Consider the following 20,363-nt stretch of genomic DNA (forward strand, 5'->3'; position numbering starts at 1 on the left):
GAGCATTATGCGAGATTCTCATGTGAGAATCAGTTGAGTTAAAGGGCTCGTCCTCCCCACCCACCCCGTCCTCCCCACTTAGCGTCTGTTGTGAGCCAGAAGGTTTATTCTCTTAATCCTAAAAAAGTTAAACAACTCCACTGATATTTTAACCACTTATCAGAACACAGTCAGTGTAGCATGTGAGAATAATGACTCACTAACGACTGTCAATGTGGCAGGTCAAAACACCAAAAAATGTAGTAGAACCAAAACCATGCTGATATTTTTATTCAAGTCTAGTGATAGAAATACTTTACCAATTTACATAGCACTAAAAACACCGGCTGTATGCACATGACAGAAAAAAAACATGTCAAAAAAAAGGCTGCAGCTACATGAGATCTCATTAGCTTTTAAGGGCAGTTTTTGTTTTTAATGTGTGCGTTATTCCATTTATTAAGCAGACACTAGGGGAGAGGAGAGTACAAGGTGTTTAACTCCACATAGATTATTATTTTTAGACAAAACTGTATCTATCTGAAAACGAGGCTATAAAAACAGTAGGTGGACCGCAACCAGAAAACAGTTTTAAGTGACTCTTTACATTTCAGACTGGATTCACTGGGTCAAGACCAGAGAATTAAAAAAAATACTTAACATAAAAGACAAGTAGCATTTTACCCCTCCCACTATGGCAAACACACAGATAGGAGGCCTTTGTGATGTTTTGCAGGCTTTATAAAAAAAAAGAAAAAGAAAGAAGCCAACAGATGTAAGAGCTACACACACACATACACACAAAAAAGCATAACTCATTTCTTCCCATTTTCTTCATCAGATTCAGTTTCATCTCATATTACCCCGCTCTATATAGAAGAGCTAAAAATGTAATCATTTGACATACACACAGTATGAAAGACCAAAGTTCAGATTTTAGAAAGAAGAAAGCAGCCAGGAGCTGGCGGGAGTTTGGAGTGAGGATCCAGGACGGCCAGAGTGTCGTAGAAAAGAAAAAGTACATCTCGGAAACCAACGAGTGTTGCGTGGTGCCGTTATCTAGCTCACTAATAAGCATGTCGTTTCTGATGTGATGAACAAATGGACTAAAAATGGGCCTTTTCTGGTTTGGTATGGTTAGAGTACAAAAATGTCTAAAACATGAACAATGAAGTAACAGATAAGGTAGGAAATGCTGGGTGTGTGTTGCAATGTTGTTGGGCCAGCAGCACTGCGTCATGTTAAACAGAGGCCACCATCTTTTAGCACTTGGTCCACTGCAGTGGTCGGTGAGGGATGCTTTCAGCTCTCGGCGGCAGGTTGTTCCGTCTCCGCAGAGATCGAGTTGTCCTCTTCTTCGTACGTGTGCGTTTGCTGTTCGGCCGAGCTGTCCGGGCTTCGCCTGAAGAGGATCGCAGAGTCGTAACAATACACGTAAAACAAGATTACGCCCGATAATGTTTATTTAGTAAATATCACGCATCCAACAATGCAGGCGCCTCTTTAGGAGTTTTCCTACACATAACCTGACGGCACCATAAGACCTCTTACCGAAGGTGTCTTTAAATACTTTGTGTAGCGTGCTTTTCAAAAACCTTTCATACAATTTAATTTATTTTATATAGCAGACACATAGTGAACGAGTGAGTGGGTTTCATGTGTGTCCAACCAAATGTATCGAGTTTTATTGTTAGACGTTGCCTGACACATGTTTATGGTAAATGGCCTGTATTTATATAGCGCTTTACTAGTCCCTAAGGACCCCAAAGCGCTTTACATATCCAGTCATCCACCCATTCACACACACGTTCACACACTGGTGATGGCAAGCTACATTGTAGCCACAGCCACCCTGGGGCGCACTGACAGAGGCGAGGCTGCCGGACACTGGCGCCACCGGGCCCTCTGACCACCAGTAGGCAACGGGTGAAGTGTCTTGCCCAAGGACACAACGACCGAGACTGTCCAAGCTGGGGCTCGAACCGGCAACCTTCCGATTACAAGGCGAACTCCCAACTCTTGAGCCACGATGTTTATCTTCCCTTATTTGTCTTTCTAGGCTCTGATTATTCTGACATATTCTTATTTATTTATAAACTGTTTGTCCTGTATGAGATATAGTTCTGATTGGATATTATTCCCATTGGTTGTGGTCCTGTGACCAATCACAGGCAATTTAAGATGGTACCCCCCTCCCTATGTTTAATTGTCTAACGAAGAGCAGGCATGCTTGAAAACATCATACATGACATCATCCGATTATAGCAAAAATGTGTCTCGTTTGCTAATGTGACCCAAGCTCGCATCCTGTCACAGGTGGGTTTACGTGTGACGCTCACCTGTTTGGACTTGAAGCCGTATCAACGTTGTTCTCGTCTTGTATGGGTGACTTTGGCTTTTCCTCTCCCTCTGTGTCATTTTTTTTCTGCTCCGATTCCCCATTCACAGGTGTGGAGTCTGCTCACGGCAAAATCAGATTTAAATAAGCGAGCAGACAAATCCAAAGAAAGTGCACTAGAAAACAGTAGAATCCAGATTTTAGTAAATCCAAAACGAGTGCTTTTACCTGTGTTTTCTGTCTCTTTCTCCTCATCATTCTCTGGCTCCTTGTTCTCAGTTTTAGGTTTGGCTGCCACCTCCGCCTTGCCCACAAAACGCAGTTTTAACTTGTTGTAGACGTCGCTAGCTTTTTCCATGACTGCAGTGCTGGCTTTATACCGCCGGATCTAAAATGAACACAAACATGTCAAATAAGTCCGGTAACATTTTTTATATGAATTTGTTCAAATAAAAAACACGTAGATTGCTAAACATACGCTTGCTGAACATTTTATTAGGTACATCTGTTCAACTGCTCATTAAAGCAAATATCTAAATCAGCCAATCGCATGGTAGCAACTCGGCGCATTTAGGCATGCAGACACAGTCAAGATGACCTGCTGAAGTTCAAACTGAGCATCAGAAGAAGGCACTTAAGTGACTTTAGTTTTTTTAATTGTTACTGTATGGAGGGCATCTACTAGCGGCAAGATTTAGGAAAATCAGTACAAGTATTCCAACAAAAATAGTAAACCTTTTGAAAGCAGTTGACTCTCAGTCTGGTAGATGTCCAAAGTCTCAATAAACATGACCATTAAACCCTGATGAGGCTTTAATGGTCTAACAAAAACTAACAAAGACTAAACATAAGGATATTTTCTCTGTTTTCCAAATTCTCAATAATTTCAGTTTTAATCTTTCCAAAAATCCAGTTTTTATTTTTAACTACAATGTTTTTCCCCATATACAGCTTCTCCATATTTAGTACAGTTTTAGTTAACTATAGTAACTTTGGGTACTGAATGAATTTGCCTAAGTATTTCAGAAACTGCTGATCCTACACATCTATCTCTATGGTTTACAGAGAAAACACACAATATGGCTGCTGAACATGCTGTACCCATCTTCTGAGTTCACAGTCATCAAAAGTCACCACATTTCAATCCATTTGAGCACATCTGCTGAGGATTTGCATTACAGATGTGCAGCAACTGTGTGATGCCATCGTGTGCTGCACCTTCAAGTTCAAGTTCAAATTTTATTCGCCACATGCAGGTTGCCCTGCAGTGAAATGAACCCGACCTTGTCATATCCATAGCAACAACTTCACCAATTTCCACTTGAGCTGTGACTTAACCAATTAACCTATTAACCAATACCAACCTGTTATACGTCAGCTGGTTTACCCGTGAAGGTGTGATTGGTTCATTTGAAAACATTTTTCCCTTTTTTCTGTTTCCTGTACTTTATTTAAACACAAATTTGTTTCTATGTTATTATGACACGCTGGTCAGTTAATAAAGTCGTTCCTCTTTACCTTTAAGTGTTGCTGGAGTTCCTGCCTTGTTGTATCTATGCCATGTAGAAGTAAGGCGGTTTAGAAAGCAGAAGAGTATCCAGCACTGTCATAGCAAGTTGTAACTAACAAAGTTGCCAATGAGTCTCCCAAAAAAGACTCCTGCCTTTCCTTTTATTATTTCCCTGTCATGTACATACTTTTACAGAGATGGATACACATGAACAATTGATCAAACTTCAAACAATTGATGTCAGCGTGTGTGTAAGTAATCCCTACGAGCCAAAGCTTCACACTGCTTAAAGTTAGCCAATCAAATATTTAAAAACTGGCTTAAAGGCAGAGGAACCAAAATGCCCTGTTTTGGACAGACTGCATCAAAGCCCAGTGTCAAATAAATAAGTATTATTGTGAACGGTGACTTATGCAAAGTTACTCTACAAGTGTTTAAGAATAAAAACACAAGGGCAAAACAGTTACTGCTCAACCAACCTTGTGTTGCGTTTTGACTACTTGAGTAAATTTTAGCACAGGTTTTCCAGCTTAAACACCAAAAGGAGCTGTGGACCTAGAAAGAACAGTGGAGCAATACAAAACAAATTCACCTTTTTTAGTGTGGCAATAACTTCAGCGTTCTTATGTAGGATCTGGCTGGTGACAGGAACAGCCTCGAGCTCTTCCAGTGCTTGTAGACATCGCTCTATGTCCTGAAAACCACACAAACCAAATTTTCACGCCAGAATAAAAAGAAACCCAAAACATTTATGTGACCATATTAATCATCGTCTTAAGCGTTACGTACTGGGTTGTCCACTTTAAGTGCAAACTTTATATCTGTATGAAGCTTCTGTAGCCTTTCTCCAGGTGACGGCTCTGCAAATAAACACACAAAGTACTAAATTATATCTTTATCCGTTCTTGATAATGAAAACTGAACTTGTCTCTCTCTCTTATATAAATGACACTGCATGTTTTCAGCCAACAGCGTGAGTCACTGACCCTTTTTCTTCTCCACCTTCTTCTCCGGCAGCTTCTCTGGTTTGCGTTTCAGCTTTTCAGGCTTGGACCTAAGACAGAGAGGAAACTCTGTGATCCGTGTACATTAATGTTTGATCACCACCTCCTGATGAGCTGTGCATGCAGTAGTCTGTTCCCCATTGAGCACTCACCTCGCTCTGGACCTCTCCTCTGACCGTCTGGCTTTCTTCTCTTTCAGCTCTCTCTCTTTTCGTTCTTTCCTCTCCTTTTCTTTCTTTATTTTTGCTTTCTTCTGGTTGTCTAGCTTCTTGGGTGGCTTCTTTACCTTTTGATGGGAAAGTATCACGTATAATCCCATTTCTTTAACAAAAGCAAAAACATTACTCTATGTTAACAGACGTACCTCAGCTGGTGGCGGAGAATCAGAGTCTGAGGGCGCAGGGATAGGTGGTGGGGGGGGTTTCTTGGACTTCTTCAACGGGTGATCGTCTATACCTTCATCTGAGCTACTGCTGCTGTCACTGTCACTCTCTTTTTTAGCCTTATCTTTGTCTTTTTTCTTCTTCTCCTCCTCCTCTTTCTCTCGCTCACGTAGCCGGCGGAGCTCTTCAGCTTCCTCCTTTTTTCGCCGCTCCTCCAGCTCTCTTCTGCGTTCTTCATCTCGTTTCTTCCATTCACTGATGCGGTCGGGTTCACTATCACTGCGAGAGGTGGGAGGGCAAGGCAACCTTAATTATGCCAAGCTAATGTATGGAGTAGAATTTCTCTTACTGTATTAACCTGTGGTGCATAAATCGTTAAGAAGGAATCCTGGGAGCAGCCTGACCTTTCGCTGTCGGAGGACGATGAAGGCGCTCGTTTTGCCGGCGCAGGTTTGGGTTTACGTGCTCGAGGCTTTGGCGCCGGCTTCTCTGTGAATCAGAAAGACACGAGCACAGACTTTGAAAAACTCTGCACTAACTCACGAGCAAAGAATTGCTTCTAAACATCCTTCTAAACATCTATCTGCATCGCTACGATTGTAGATGAAACTGTAGTAAATAAAAGAGCAAAACTAAACTCGCACCTTTCTTGCGAGCCTGTGGGCCCTTCCGCGGGGGAGGATCTGATTCCGATTCAGACTTTGAGCCAGACTGGGATTCTGAACCAGACAGAGCCGGTCGAGGCTTCTCGTCCTCCGAGTCGCTGTCTGCTACTTTCTTCTCCGATGCCGATCCAGAGTCTGAATCAGAGTCGGACGAAGCCTTCTGCAAGGTCACAGAGAAAAAGTAACGAAAGCTGGAAACGCAAAGAGAAGACACCGAGTTTTGTGACAGGTAATTCTTTCTGTGACGGGGCCTTCTGGTTCACCTTTTTCTTCCCTCTGCCTCCTGCTTTCTTCACACCTCGACCACCAGATTTCTTCTCTGGAGTAAAATCCTGTTGAAGAAAAACAAACATCAAATGATTTGCAGCTGAGACGTTATAAGAGAGACACGAAAGAAATACACAACAGCGGTTTGTCTCCTCCCTGCCCTGAAAAGGCCAATCAAAAGCCATATTGGAAAATGGGAAGAAAATTGGGAAATTAATTGATATAAAGCTGTAATTTACTGCACCTTGCACCTAAAAAAAAAAGCTTTAAAACCTTACTTTGAGGCAAAACCCACCAAACTCTGACTGGTCGTTCTGTATGTGCAGTTTTTATGCCACCATGACCAAAGAAATTAATTTCATCCATCCATTTGCTTCCGCTTATCCTTTCAAGGGTCGCGGGGGGCGCTGGAGCCTATCCCAGCTGTCATAGGGCGAGAGGCGGGGTACACCCTGGACAGGTCGCCAGTCCGTCGCAGGGCCAACACACAGGGACAGACAACCATTCACACTCACATTCACACCTAGTGGCAATTTGGATTATCCAATTAACCTATCCCCACAAGCTGCATGTCTTTGGATGGTGGGAGGAAGCCGGAGTACCCGGAGGGAACCCACGCAAACACGGGGAGAACATGCAAACTCCACACAGAAAGACCCCGGCCTGATGGTGGAATTGAACTCAGGACCTTCTTGCTGTGCAGCAACAGTGCTAACCGGCTTCCTCCCACCATCCAAAGACCCGTGAATGCACTGTGAATTCATTTCATTTCATTTGTAAATAGCGACTACAGAGGTGCTACCAAGTTGGCAGCTGAGTGGTGAGACTTGTGTCAGGAAGGGCATCCAACATAAATAAATCTACCAAATCAAACACGCGGCTATAGCAACCCATTTGCGAATGAGAGGCAACCAAAAGTGGCTTTGAGCATCAGACTCCTCCACAATCACGCGCGTACGCACTAGGGCTGCCACAAACGATTATTTTGATAGTCGACTAGTCACCGATTATTTATGCGATTAGTCGACTAATCAGATCATCATCCACTGGACGTAAAACTACAGCTTATTGCACCAGCAGCATCTGCTCTTATATAACTATCATTAGCTTACAGCTTTAAGTGTTTAAGGTGCTAACTAAAAATAAAGACAAGATGATAGTTTATTCAATTTTAATGAAATTTGCAGATTGTTTCGGTGAAGTTTAATGAACTCCTTGTTATCTAAAATATAACAGGACACCAGAGTATATTCTCCAGCATCTCACACTTTTGATAATCAGCTGTCTGCTTGACGTTTATTCAGCTGTGTAAAAACTATAACTTTAATCTCAGACAAACCGATTTACTCAGGAACAAATAAAATACAAAAAAAAAAAAAGCCAAACAACAACATTTTTAATTTATCTAAGTGACTCATATATATTTAACCTGAGTAGCGAAAGACGGCGGTGGGTTTGAAAACAATTTGCCGGGAGTCCGGTGTTCTCACCGCGCTAGTGACCTAGCCCCCGGCTAGCTATCGAGCTAGTGGGTAACAGACGTCTCCGAAAACGTCGGAGCGCTTTTGAAAATATGTGGTGTCCTGATAAACTGAGCAGATATTTGAGGTTTACACAGCTACATTCTCGCCTGAAAATACGTTAAACATTTATTTTGTGACCCAGAAAGAATAATAAGAGTAACATTAAAACTAACTAGCTGCCGCCATTGTTGGAAACTAAGCTGGGCCGCGCTATGAATTCTGGGACACAGCTGCTTCTTCTTCTTCTTCGGGGTTTAACGGCAGCTGGCATCCTTGTACATGCAGTGCTGCCATCTTCTGTTTCAGTCCGTTATTACACTCTTAAATCCTGCTACTTATTCCTGCGTCTTTTGGGATCTTACAAAGCTTCAAACGACGCGTCGACTATTAAATCAGTCGTCGACGATTTTGATAGTCGACGTAATCGTGACTAGTCGACAAATCGTGGCAGCCCTAGTACGCACATGTTATTACCTGATCACTGTTTTTCCCAGAGTCAGACTCCGAAGGTGTGGGTTCTGATTCAGAAGGAGATCCACTCTCTTCTTCATCTCGGTCGCTCGATGAGCCTCGTGCCTTTTTTGGAGGAGGAGGCCGCTGAAACAAAAAAAAAAAGTACTTGTGAGAAAACAGAAAATTTGAACAGTTATAGGTCACTTGAGATATAAAAATAATCTCACTGCTCAAATATTCAAGTCATGCAGACAAATCCCTTAATTTCTGGCTCATTTAGCTTTCGTCACTGCTGCGACAACATCGGCTATAAAAAAAAAAAAAGCCACCAGAAAATGTGTGCTCTTCTTTCAACTCTTCAAATTCTCGGTAACTATTCATGAATGACAAATTGTTACAGTAACTTGGCTGCTGCTGATGGTAGTTGGTCACGTATGGTGCCAGAAAAACCTTCTTTGTGGCCCAAACTGTGACCAAGGAAACCATTTATTTTAATCAAGCTCAACATCAAAAACAACAGGAGTGAATCTTAAATCAAATCACTGGACGAGTTGTAATGACACACATCCACTAACAATATAATCCTCGTATAATTACCTTAGGAGCCTGTGGCTTTCGCTTCATTCCTCCTCCTCCTCCGCCCCCTCCTCCTCCTCCGCCCCCCCTTCCTCTGTCTTCACTCCCAGAATCTGAATCAACCTCACTTCCTGTGTGTGCTTTCCGAGGAACCGGGGCGTCCTCCTCATCGTCCTCCTCGTCGCTTCCTCCTCCTGCATTTTCAGCCTCGCTGTCAGATGAGCTAGCTGGCTGCAGACAAAACACAATAAAATATAATAATGAAAAATATCTGAACAGGGCGACAAAAAGGGGAGAAGCAGCAAAGATACTGGTGAAGAACAGTAGCTGCTTTGGTGAAGGTCACACAGGCCACAGTCTCTCCAAGTCTGAACAAGGAATTTTTCATGAGAAGGAAAAGTAGATTCATTTGAATCAAACCAGTCGCTACCAAGTACATCCTGCAGATCCTAAATCTATGCTCACAAAAATCACCCAAATGAGGGTTATGAAAAAACAAATGCGCTTCCAGTATCTTTTACATTTCATGCTGAATTATGCCTGCTTCAGGATTTTGGGAAGATGACAGAGACTTACTACAGGTGGGGCGCTGTAGGAGGCATGTGGATTGTTCTGGATCTCCCATAAGCCTTCATTGAATCCCTTCCTTTTGTTGGGTTTCCCATATCGTTCTCTGTACTTTTCATAGGCAAAAAGGTCCTTTGGTGCGAGGAATGCTCTTTGAAAACAGAGAAAATAAAGAAAACGTGAAGCAAACTGACGGGAAACAATCTGATGTCCCAGGCTTTCAGTAATGAACAGGATGTTTATACTTGTGTTTAGGAAGGCTGGTGTTCGACTCCAGACTTTGAAGCAGATCACTGTGCCACCTAGTGACAGATTAAAATACTGCAGGTGCCATCTTGTCAAACAGATGGTGTGTCTCACCAGTTCAAATATGTCAACACATCTTGTGGAAACATACTGCGCACTAAGACTGACTCAAATTAACAGTAGTTTCACATCAAAGTAGTTATATGTGCCAACGTCACTCTACCAAAAGGGATTTTTTTTTTAAAAAACAGGTGAGCCAGAGCCTAAATTCAAAACTGGAACTACCAAATTTAACCAGAAAAAGTAAACATGGCTGATGAATTTCAGCCAATGTGCAAGTTTACAACACCTGCATCCACCCAAGATTAAACAGTTCTGCAAATACACTTAACTCTAGTCTCTGTGTACTTACGTTTCATGTGTCCCAAAGAAGAAAATGGGGATTTTATTAGGAGGTGGTTTCACTGCTCCATCAGCCACATCTTCAATCTGTTTAAAAATAATAATCGTAATTTTTAAAAGCATGATTTTCAATGAAGAGAGCAAACAGATGACATGTCACACATTCACTTGCAGACACAGGACTGAACACACAACTGTGGCTCGAAAAGTTGTTTCTGCTCATCAGAATCCCCGTAAATGTGCCACTTCAACGGTCAGCCCCTTGGCCATTTGTGCAATTAGCAGTTAAAACAACAACAAACGCAACCTGATAGTCGTTTTATCCATTTTAATGCGCAGGGAAATATGCTCTACAATATCAGCAAGTTTTTAAAAAGGGGAGGGGGAAAAAATCCACAATTTTTTTTTTAAACGTCATCTCCATAAAAACAACGTTAGCTGGGGTGGTGAACGTCTCCGTGTAGGTTAGGCCACGAGCATCTCATGCAAATTTTGCCGCTCATACGCTGACAGTGGGCCTGTGCACACCTGCAGCCTGTCAGCCCTGCAGAAGTAAGCCTACGCTTTCTGTTTGTCTGTATCCATAAACGTAGTGGAGAACATCTACAGAGAACCTTCTACAGCGTCCCGTGCAGAGCAGCCCACCCCCTCCTCCGCCTCTCAGACTGCTGCTGCTGTTAACGTTGCTTGCTTACCCTGGCTGGCCAATGGGGGTATCCCTTCATCTTAGCAAAGACGAGGTCTCCGGGCTGGAAGTTGTGTGGCATTGTTCTTCTCTTCTGCACAGCCTGGGTTTAAAAAGGTTTAAGATACGCAGTCTTTCTGTGTCTCTCTCGGTTTGATGTTTTCAGGTCGACACGAAACCTGGAAACGGTGGTGTTAGCTACCAAGCTAACAGTATACTAACGTTACCGCGAGAAGCTGCGTGAAGCCAGACGCTACGTACTAACCGTTTCCGCTCCAGGGTGCCAAGTTAGCCTTCAAAAGAAAGACTTTAAAAAACGACTCAATTAAAGAGTAAATTATCTTTTCCTTCATATAAACATTTTTTGGCCGCGATTAAACAAATTTTAGTTTTCCACCAACAAAAAAATCACGAAAATATTGTTTTTAAGAGTGTAGCTTAAATTTACACAAACTAAATACATATATGCAAAATTATACAGTTCAGTTCCACATGTTTACATACTATAGACATATACTTATGACTATATTATTTGCATATTTCATGGTCTGTAAACGTGCAATATCCTTGAATACATACATGCATTTACATACATATGTGGGGAAGTATGTATCGCTCCATTTTCTTCTGCTTATCCAATCTCCCAGCTGTCATGGGAAGTAAGGCATGGTACATCCTGGACAGATAGACACAGAAAACTATTTACGCACACATTCAGTGTTCAGTTTAGATGCACCTCTTTGGACTGTCGAGCAAAGCCAGTGTACCAGGATAGAACATGCAAACTCAACACAGGAAAGCCCCGGATGTGTGAAATGATTTGAACTTGGGAACTTTCTGCTGTGAGATTATAGTACTAAACACTGCATCACTATTTAAACCTGTGGATATGTGTATGCGTATACATGTCAGTATATTTGGCTGTTACTGAAATTTTGTGCACCATGTAAGGGTGGTGTGGCTGCATTTTCGTTATGCTTGTATAATGACAATAAAGAGTCTTTATAATTTATGCTTTTCAAATAGTAAAACACAGAAACGCGAAGTAAGACAGACATTCTTAAAAGTAAAAATATAAGCACATCAATCCCAACAAGCTTCACACATACCCAATATCACTTATTTCACAACAAAATGTATTTAAAAGTCGTCTTCAGGTTTGATTAAACGCTCAATTTTAAATGACTGAATTATTTAAATTCTCGACTTTTATTCTTTTAAGTCAAACAGACTTCCCTGTCGCACCGGAAATAGAGTTGTGGGATGTTTGGAAAGCTTCATTAATCCGGATGAAGCTGTCTCTTCGTTTTCTCGTGATACGACAGCCACAGCGGAAATCCCGCCTTTCTTGCCTCGCGATTGGCTGACCGCCGATCAGTTTCCTGATCACCCAATGACATATTACAATGTGGAAAGCAACGTTGACCTCCCCCCGAAATCACCTCTAGTGAGAAGCCATGTTTCGGTCTTTAGGACGCGTTCAGCAGTTTAACTGCAACTTCCTGACTCTGCAGAGGCTCAGCGCTACCTCTAAACTCCACATCTGCACGTCCAGAATGGCCAGCTCGGACTACAGGATTGAACGGGACACGTTTGGGGAGCTCAAGGTTCCGGCCGACAAATACTACGGGGCCCAAACTGTCAGATCGACCATGAACTTCAAGATAGGGGGACCAAGTGAGAGAATGCCCATCCAAGTGATCAAGGCCTTTGGTGTCCTGAAGAAAGCAGCTGCTCAGGTGAACAAGGAGTACGGCCTGGATCCAAAAATAGCTGAGGCAATCGTCCAGGCTGCAGATGAGGTTTCAGCCGGTAAGCTCGATGATCATTTCCCTCTGGTGGTATGGCAGACTGGCTCTGGAACTCAGACTAACATGAATGTCAATGAGGTGATCAGCAACAGGGCTATTGAGATCCTGGGAGGGAAACTGGGCTCCAAGGATCCAGTTCACCCCAATGACCATGTCAACAAGAGTCAGAGCTCCAATGACACCTTCCCCACAGCCATGCACATTGCAGTAGCCACTGAGGTCCACCAGGTCCTGCTGCCCGGCCTGCAGACTCTGCACGACGCACTTGCTTCAAAGGCTGAAGAGTTCAAAGACATCATCAAAATTGGGCGCACACACACTCAGGACGCTGTGCCGCTCTCGCTGGGCCAGGAGTTCAGCGGTTACGTCCAGCAGGTGAAATACAGCATTGAGAGGGTGAAGGCAGCCATGCCCAGGGTGTATGAGCTGGCAGCTGGAGGCACGGCTGTAGGAACGGGACTTAACACCCGCATTGGGTTTGCTGAGAAGGTAGCCTCCACCGTTGCTTCTCTCACAGGCCTGCCGTTTGTAACCGCTCCCAACAAATTTGAAGCCCTGGCAGCTCACGACGCCCTGGTAGAGCTGAGCGGGGCTCTCAACACTGTGGCCGTCAGCATGATGAAGATCGCCAATGACGTCCGCTTCTTGGGGTCAGGACCTCGCTCAGGCCTTGGAGAGCTCATCCTACCAGAGAATGAGCCAGGAAGCAGCATCATGCCGGGCAAGGTGAACCCAACCCAGTGTGAGGCCATGACCATGGTGGCAGCCCAGGTGATGGGGAACCACGTGGCCGTCACCGTCGGAGGCAGCAACGGACACTTTGAACTCAACGTCTTCAAGCCGATGATGGTGAAGAATGTGCTGAACTCCGCACAGCTGCTCGGCGACGCCTCCGTCTCCTTCACCAACAACTGCGTGGTGGGCATCCAGGCCAACACGGAGAGGATCAACAAGCTCATGAATGAGTCCCTCATGCTGGTCACAGCGCTTAACCCACACATCGGGTACGACAAGGCGGCCACCATCGCTAAAACGGCTCACAAGAAAGGCTCGACCCTGAAGGCTGTGGCCGTGGAGCTGGGCTATCTGACCGAAGAGCAGTTCGACCAGTGGGTGAAGCCAAGTGACATGCTGGGACCAAAGTAAACTGACAACCCAAGGAAAAGGAAAAAAAACAAAACTCTTTTACACAAAAGAAAAGAGTATTTAAGTAAATCAGATGTGGAACTGAGTAAGCATTTTTTTTTTGGATCCTGAACTTTTCATCTCTCAACAAAAAAATCTGGCATACTGTTGTATGACGCAACTTGCGTAATATCTGGCATACTGGTAGAGTTCAAAGTGCACTGTGTCATGGTCCTTTGGTATGGATGAAACAGCTGATGCAGCTCTACACACCTTTTATCTTTGTGTCTTAACAGGGAATGTTTTAAGAAGTAGCAGCAGTAAAGCTTCGTCATCAATATGACTTAATTTTGTACATGTAAACATGTAAAGTCTTTTCTTTTTTTCTTCCAGAGTCAGAATACTTTTAACTCCTCCTCAGCTTATAGTCGATACCATTGCAGCTCGGAGTGCCATTGTGGTTGCTTCAAAACACTACATAACATTGTACCTCGTGTGTTTTGGTTTACACGATGTGTGCCATTTATGCCATGTGTCCGTTAAATGAAATGCATTTGTTAAAATAAATTCAGTCTTATTTCAATTTTTTTCCTTGCTTACATGCACGCACATTAGCATGATTGGTTAAACATCTGCTGTATAAACACCAGGGATTACAACAGTATGAAGTTGAAATCAAATGAATTTTAATTGTAAACAACAAATATACATTTCAAAAAACGTGGTGCAGAAACATTTTGTACAAGTGATGAAACAAGAGTGAACATTTGCGCCGGTTTTATTTGGTCCAGCTGACTTTGGGGATGTCATAATGCTCTGTCAGGTTGTCCAGGTGACGGTTAAAATCCTGATAAACAAGAACATAATGTCACAAACTGTTTCTATTAAGAAATATGCAATTTTGATATTAAGTTTTATGTAAATGTTGTCTTAAATCTCTGTCTCTGAAAGTCCGAGTTAAGGAAGCTCTTACCTCGACTCTGTGTTTGTGGGTCTTTGATGCCTTGTTCAAAATCCGCTCCATTTGCTGTTAAAAAGAAATGGAGAGAAATGTAATGCCAAACAATTTACATTAGAACTTTCATTTTACACATTCACAATCTTTAAATCTCTGCCAGAGGGGAGAAAAAAAAACCCAAAACACTTAACACAGACTACTGGATTTAATGGGAGTAAGATTGACTGACACACACACAGTAAGAATTTATTTCAGATTACATAACAAGTCAAGGTTTGGATGCTTCTTTGTTCACAAGTGGTCACCGCAGCAGGTAGCACCAAAGTTGATTTGGCAGATTTTCACACTGGATGCCATTCCCAAAGGGATTTGGGTCTCTTTTCAGAAATGAACTGGGAATTTGCTTATTAGGCAAATGTGTATTTCAAAACTACACTAGTTTGGAATTATTGTACAGTGCTAAGCTTGTTGGCTCTCTCTTAGAGGTAATATTATCAATACCTTAGTGAAACATCATTAGCAATTGATGTTTTTCCACTGGCAGACCTGGTGCAGATTTGTTATTGAAACCCTGCTATAATTCATGATACTGACAATAAAGATGGCTTTAGGAAATATTGCCCTAAACAACAAAAGAGATTCTGAGTTTAGATAATTTACTTCAGAGAATAATAGATTTGGCTGCAGTTTTCAAGCAGCTCAAGTTTGTTTTTCAGTCCTGAAAAGGGCCAAATTTGAACCCAACCTTACAAATAATTCACTTCTCCTAAACAGAAACTTCTACAATCTATTAATACTTATGTTAGCTTTGTTTCCCCTCACAATTCAATCCCTTGAACGCTGGAGAAAAAGAACTCACCCGTTTCTCTTGCATCTTGTCAAAAGCAATCTGTGCCGGTGTCCTTTTGTCAAGATATACTTTCTTGGTTTTCACCTCCTCATCGCTTTGGCTGGTAACGACCTGCTCCATGCGATGCTTGCTCTCCTTGTTCTTCTTTTTCTTCCTAAAAATAAGAGAAACACCATTATTATTCCTCATAATTTATTACCAATTTTGTGCAAGAAAATGTACATGCAGGACAGTACTGTGCAAAGGTCTTGAGCCACTCCTCTTTTTCAAAAAATGTTTTGCCAGAAAAATTGGAAATAGCTGCAGCAATTTTTTTTAATCGAGTGCACCAATGGTGACTACTAATGTTTAACTGTGTTTGGGATAAAAAACAAAACAAAACAACCATTTTTAACTTCTCTCCTGAATTCTTCCACACATGTTAACAACAATTTGTACCAAAAATTTCACATTTCACTCCATAAGACCTGGTGCCACTGATTTTGTTCCACTTCTTGAGTAATTTGATATACTTTTCCCCCTCATTTCCCTTCTTCGAGACTGGTTACTTGACAGCCACCCTTTCACTGAGTACAATTCTGATGAAGCTTCAGCAAACAGTAGATGGATCCACTGAAGGGCCATCTCTCAGGTTCTGTATCAGGTCTTTTTGGGATGTTCTTAAGGACAACACTTTCAAATACTATTCATCCACTGTAGATGAATTTTCTTTTAGGCCTCCAACTTCTTCTTTTCTATTTGCCTTATTTTTAAGGTGAGATAAAAACCTTTGAAATGCCTTCATACCACCTGGCCAACTATTTTATCAACACAACTAAAAAAACAATTACAGCAAAAAATAAAAATAAAAACACAAAGAAATGAGAGGTGCCACAAGACTTGCACAGTACTGCACATACCATTCAAGTTGGGGGGGTTTTGAGTATGTTAGTCAAATACCACTAAAAACAGGTTTCATTTGAATACACAAAGATCCTGTAAGCACTTAAGGCCTGCAAAGTCCCACAACTACAGCAGTAATCATGTATTACGTAACACACATCTGTCTTTAGCGTTCAAAACCTTGTGTCTCCTGTTTTCTGAACAACTAACTAGTCAGTTGGTTTTGTGTATTTTAGATTTTAACATTTAAAAGGGATGTGTATCCAGTGTCGTGCAAAAGAAAGTATATATTAGTCGGTCGTTTTGTTTTTGCCAAGCTAGCTAGCTAGCTACCCCTTCTGTTACAGTCCATAATTCTACTATCAACAGCTCTGAGGCCACGAAGCATGCGTTTAAATGTTATTTTCATATTTGTTGGCCTCTTCAAATATTACGTAATATTACTCATATCCACACACGTTCAGTGAACAAAGAGGTTTGTTTTCCTACTAGCAAAAGGGCTAACCATAGCCTGGAACGAACACAACCACATAATTTGAAGTATTTCATCGACTTGACAGAGATGTCTTTTTCGTACATTTTCTTCTAAGCGCTGATACTACTAAGACTTACTTTTTCCCAGCAGAAATATCTCCCACACCCTTTAATTTCAGGGCACTTTTCTGGACTGTAGCGTACTCAGACATGTTCGAGAAGCTGTTTGTCGTCGTCGTCTTCTTCTGCTTTCTGCTCTGACAGAGACGGATCAGGATCAGTGCTGCCACCTATTGGGAGGTGAAAGGAAGCGATCCAAGTATGCATGAAAATGTCCTGCGGTGTTTCTTCCCAGCCACGGGGGGTGCTGTACTCTACTTCTAACGAGGCAAATACGAGGCAGAAAGCGGAAGTTGAGGCAAAACTGAATGTCAAATTGTAGCATGGTGGAGTTCGTTTTTAAAATAAAGTAAAAATGTTACGGTACAGTTTATTACGGATAGCACCGGTAGCGCGGTGCCTCACCGGAAACAACACGTCGTTTCTGTGCAGGGTGAGCATATTAAACAGAGGACAGACATGTGGATATGCTAAGAAAGTTGGTGAGTAAAGAGGACATCTGTGTGCCAAGCTTGTTTACTTTACTGTGTGCGATTATATAAAAACAAAAAGGGGAGATGTCGATGCATGTGTCATTTAGATCGCATTAAATTTAAAATGTTGTGTGGATTTTTTTTTTCATTCCACATGAGTCTAATTTGAGTCACAAATCTCTTCCTCCATTTTTTAGCGGCCAAGGGAAAGGGTAAAGGCATGATGAAAGAGGAACTGAAAGGTCCAGAGGTGTGTAAAGACCCTGTCAGACTCACATCTCATGCAGTAGGGGTCAACATCTTCAAACAAGGGGAAGACCCCAAGCTGAAGCCTCCTGAGGAGTACCCTGAATGGTGAGAGTGCACGTTATGTTAATGTTTTATTTAATGTTTTCCCTCGTTGTGTCATCATTGTACACACATCCAGTGGAAGTTTCACCCATTTACTGAACAAATAAATGGTGTGATGTTCTGGGAAAAGTAAGTCCACATCTGGCTCCAGAAGCTGGTTGTGCCTCCTTAGCTTAAATTAATTAATAGGCATTTTTCAGAAGTTTACTGGTTTTCAAAAAAATTCCAAAACTGATATAAAACTTAGGAAACTTGTGATTCCTGAAACAAATCTGTCTGCAGGTGCGATTTCCATTTAGTCCAAATGTATAAACCTGCTCCTGAAATGACTGTGAACACCAGATCTTTATAAATATCGAAACACAAAGTGGAAGATCAGTGATTAAATTAAAAGCAGAAACACAGCTGCAGCAGTGATCGAGAGGTACAGAATGAGACATCGTGCCACTAATCAGAGCCACGGTGCGATCCTCTGAAAATGATGGCAGTGAATGGGGAACTACTTACACCAGTACCTCTCAATAAAAGACATGCATTGCTTTATCAAGTAAAATATGAGTTCCTCTTGCAGCTCACAGACTGTGATAAGAATACATCTGTTCAGCAGTTATACCACAGTACATTTATTCTTAATAGTGAAGCACAGAGTTGGGACTATGACTATATGTCTTTATTGTATTTCGTTTTTTCTCCAGGGAACTTTTTCTAAGTTTTTCTTTGGACATTGGCTGTCCCCCCTCCCCCATTTTTTTTTTGTTAAGCCACTTAACAGAGACTCATGAACCATTCAAGCATGACAAAAAGCAGCTTAGGCAAGGGATTCACTATTATATGCTGCATTTGTTCCCATGTCTTTAGCTGAATCTACAAAAAATGCCAAAGATAATACGCTGAGAGGCATAAAATAGTATTTTTGGACCAACATTGGGATTCCAAAAGAGCTATTAGCTAAACTAGCTGGACCAGCTGAACATCTATAGCATATTTCAACACGCTGTGCACTGTGTCCATGAAAGTATATGAAGACACTCGACAAGTGGTTCCAGGTTCAGTGAGTGTTCACAACCATTTGTAAACTATGGGTTAGCAGCTAGCTAACAGATGAGACCTTTTATTGCATGCAATGCAATAAAAGCATATCTGGATTGAAAAATGCAGTCATGGATTGTCCTCCCTAGAGCCCATAACTCAACATTATTAAAACAGTGTGGGATCATCTTGACAGAGAATGCAACAAAAGCCAGCCAAGATCCAAAGAAGAACTTTGAATGTCCTTTAAGAAGCCCGGAGAACTATTCTTGAAGACTGTTTAAAGAAATCTAGAGAAAATAAGCCTGTATTTTTAATATACATAATATAAAATGCATTTCTACTCATAAGTCACCTCAAGCTGCTTTAAACTAAAAGATGAAGGCCTTTCAAGGTCTTTATTACAGAGGAAACCTCAACAATCAGACGATACCGTATGAGCAGCACTTGGCGAGAGCAGGAAGGAAGAACTCCCTTTAAACAGGACGAAACCAGTAGAGCCAGGTTTGAGGAGAGGCAGCCATCTAACTGTGACCAGCTAGAGAATAAAGGAAAAGAGAAGAGGAGGAAAAAAGGAGAGCTTAGCGAGATCAAGGGCAAAACATAAAATGTGTGCAGTGTTTTTAAAAATTTGAGCTTGGTGGATGTTTCGTTTTACAGCAAAAAGTCTGCAATCGGCCAGAACTTGTTAGGAGATGCTGGCAGTTGTGTGAAATCTGTGCCATTTGTAGGTAATTTTCTTTATATTGAATTAACTTTTACATCTATTTTTAAACTCAAAGGCATCCACAGCCTTTCTACCTGCAGTGATTATGAATGCTGGCCGTTTCCAAAATATGAGTGCTTTTGGTTTTTATATTAGTTGATATTGTATCATAGACATATCGACTCACTGCTTAAGTAATCGGGGAACTTCTTTGTGAGTTGTTGTTGTTGTTGTAGTTGTTATATTTCACTTCTTTCTTTCTTTTCTTTTCTTTCACTCAGGTTGTTCCAGTTAAACCTGGGAGCAGCCAAAAAGCTGAACGAGCTCGAGTCGGACTCTTGGGAGTATTGGAAACGTCTGAGGAAGGAAAACATTTGGCGTTTCAACAGACTACATAAAGGGAAGAAGTTGTAGGGTTTCACTGGACTTACTGAGGGCAACAGCAGTGTTTTACACCCTGGACTGAATTACCATGACAGAAACGGACTTCTGGATCAGTCTATCCCACCTGACAGCTGAGAGACTTTTGTCTCTTCATCGCTGGTTCTGTTTGATGCAAACGTTCTCTTGTGTTAAACAAAGGTGGTGATATAACAGCGTGAACTGCAAAGGAGTCCTTCAAGAAGGCAAAAACTGAACATCATATGAACCTAATGAAGTTATTGTCTCACTTCAGACAAACTCTTCATTGAATCAAATTTGACCAGTTTTCATGAAGTCGTAGTAACAATTTTCAACATTTCTGTTGTATACTAGAACGCTCTGGAGTAGTTACTTTGTGGCAAAAAGTAGAAAAAAAGGATTTCATTGTGTTTAACTTGGATTAAATCATTTGAACATGTGTTTATGGTGTTTTGTTTTCTTTTTGCAAATCACTTTGCCTGTTTGTGAATGTGCAGACTGTCTATAAATAAAAATGAAATTATATTCAAAAGTTGAGTTTGTCCCATTGCTTTAATTGATATTAGGTATCCAGATGTGGCACC

General features: G+C 41.7%; 4 protein-coding genes across 4 annotated transcripts; 2 read left to right on the plus strand and 2 right to left on the minus strand.

The window, feature by feature from the left end:
* Positions 1-254: 254 nt before the first annotated feature.
* On the minus strand, positions 255-10,863 carry hdgfl2 (HDGF like 2). The gene is made up of 16 exons (XM_086283382.1): positions 10,609-10,863; positions 9,924-10,000; positions 9,275-9,416; positions 8,720-8,929; positions 8,144-8,266; positions 6,143-6,211; positions 5,859-6,039; positions 5,619-5,703; positions 5,196-5,493; positions 4,984-5,117; positions 4,814-4,881; positions 4,617-4,687; positions 4,420-4,521; positions 2,546-2,705; positions 2,319-2,436; positions 255-1,381 (listed from the first exon to the last, which is right to left on the minus strand). Exons 1-16 carry the CDS (start codon positions 10,678-10,680, stop codon positions 1,282-1,284), a joined length of 2,010 nt encoding a protein of 669 aa, XP_086139508.1. The 5' UTR covers positions 10,681-10,863; the 3' UTR covers positions 255-1,281.
* A 1,121-nt stretch (positions 10,864-11,984) lies between these two features.
* fh (fumarate hydratase) lies at positions 11,985-14,111 on the plus strand. The gene has a single exon (XM_086282811.1). The coding sequence runs from the start codon at positions 12,056-12,058 to the stop codon at positions 13,553-13,555; it is 1,500 nt and encodes a 499-aa protein (XP_086138937.1). The 5' UTR covers positions 11,985-12,055; the 3' UTR covers positions 13,556-14,111.
* Positions 14,112-14,198: 87 nt separating this feature from the next.
* fam32a (family with sequence similarity 32 member A) lies at positions 14,199-16,994 on the minus strand. The gene is made up of 4 exons (XM_086282814.1): positions 16,837-16,994; positions 15,352-15,496; positions 14,508-14,561; positions 14,199-14,381 (listed from the first exon to the last, which is right to left on the minus strand). The coding sequence occupies exons 1-4, from the start codon at positions 16,908-16,910 to the stop codon at positions 14,313-14,315; spliced, it is 342 nt and encodes a 113-aa protein (XP_086138940.1). The 5' UTR covers positions 16,911-16,994; the 3' UTR covers positions 14,199-14,312.
* Positions 16,995-17,081: 87 nt separating this feature from the next.
* On the plus strand, positions 17,082-20,314 carry mrpl54 (mitochondrial ribosomal protein L54). The gene is made up of 3 exons (XM_086282812.1): positions 17,082-17,300; positions 17,489-17,645; positions 19,659-20,314. The coding sequence occupies exons 1-3, from the start codon at positions 17,174-17,176 to the stop codon at positions 19,789-19,791; spliced, it is 417 nt and encodes a 138-aa protein (XP_086138938.1). The 5' UTR covers positions 17,082-17,173; the 3' UTR covers positions 19,792-20,314.
* Positions 20,315-20,363: the final 49 nt, after the last annotated feature.

The sequence above is a fragment of the Aulonocara sp. 'chitande type north' Nkhata Bay genome, linkage group LG23 (genome assembly GCF_057382095.1).
Source record: "Aulonocara sp. 'chitande type north' Nkhata Bay isolate Kocher_YH1m ecotype deep benthic linkage group LG23, A_spYH_male_GT1.1, whole genome shotgun sequence".
Classification (NCBI taxonomy): Eukaryota; Metazoa; Chordata; class Actinopteri; order Cichliformes; family Cichlidae; genus Aulonocara; species Aulonocara sp. 'chitande type north' Nkhata Bay.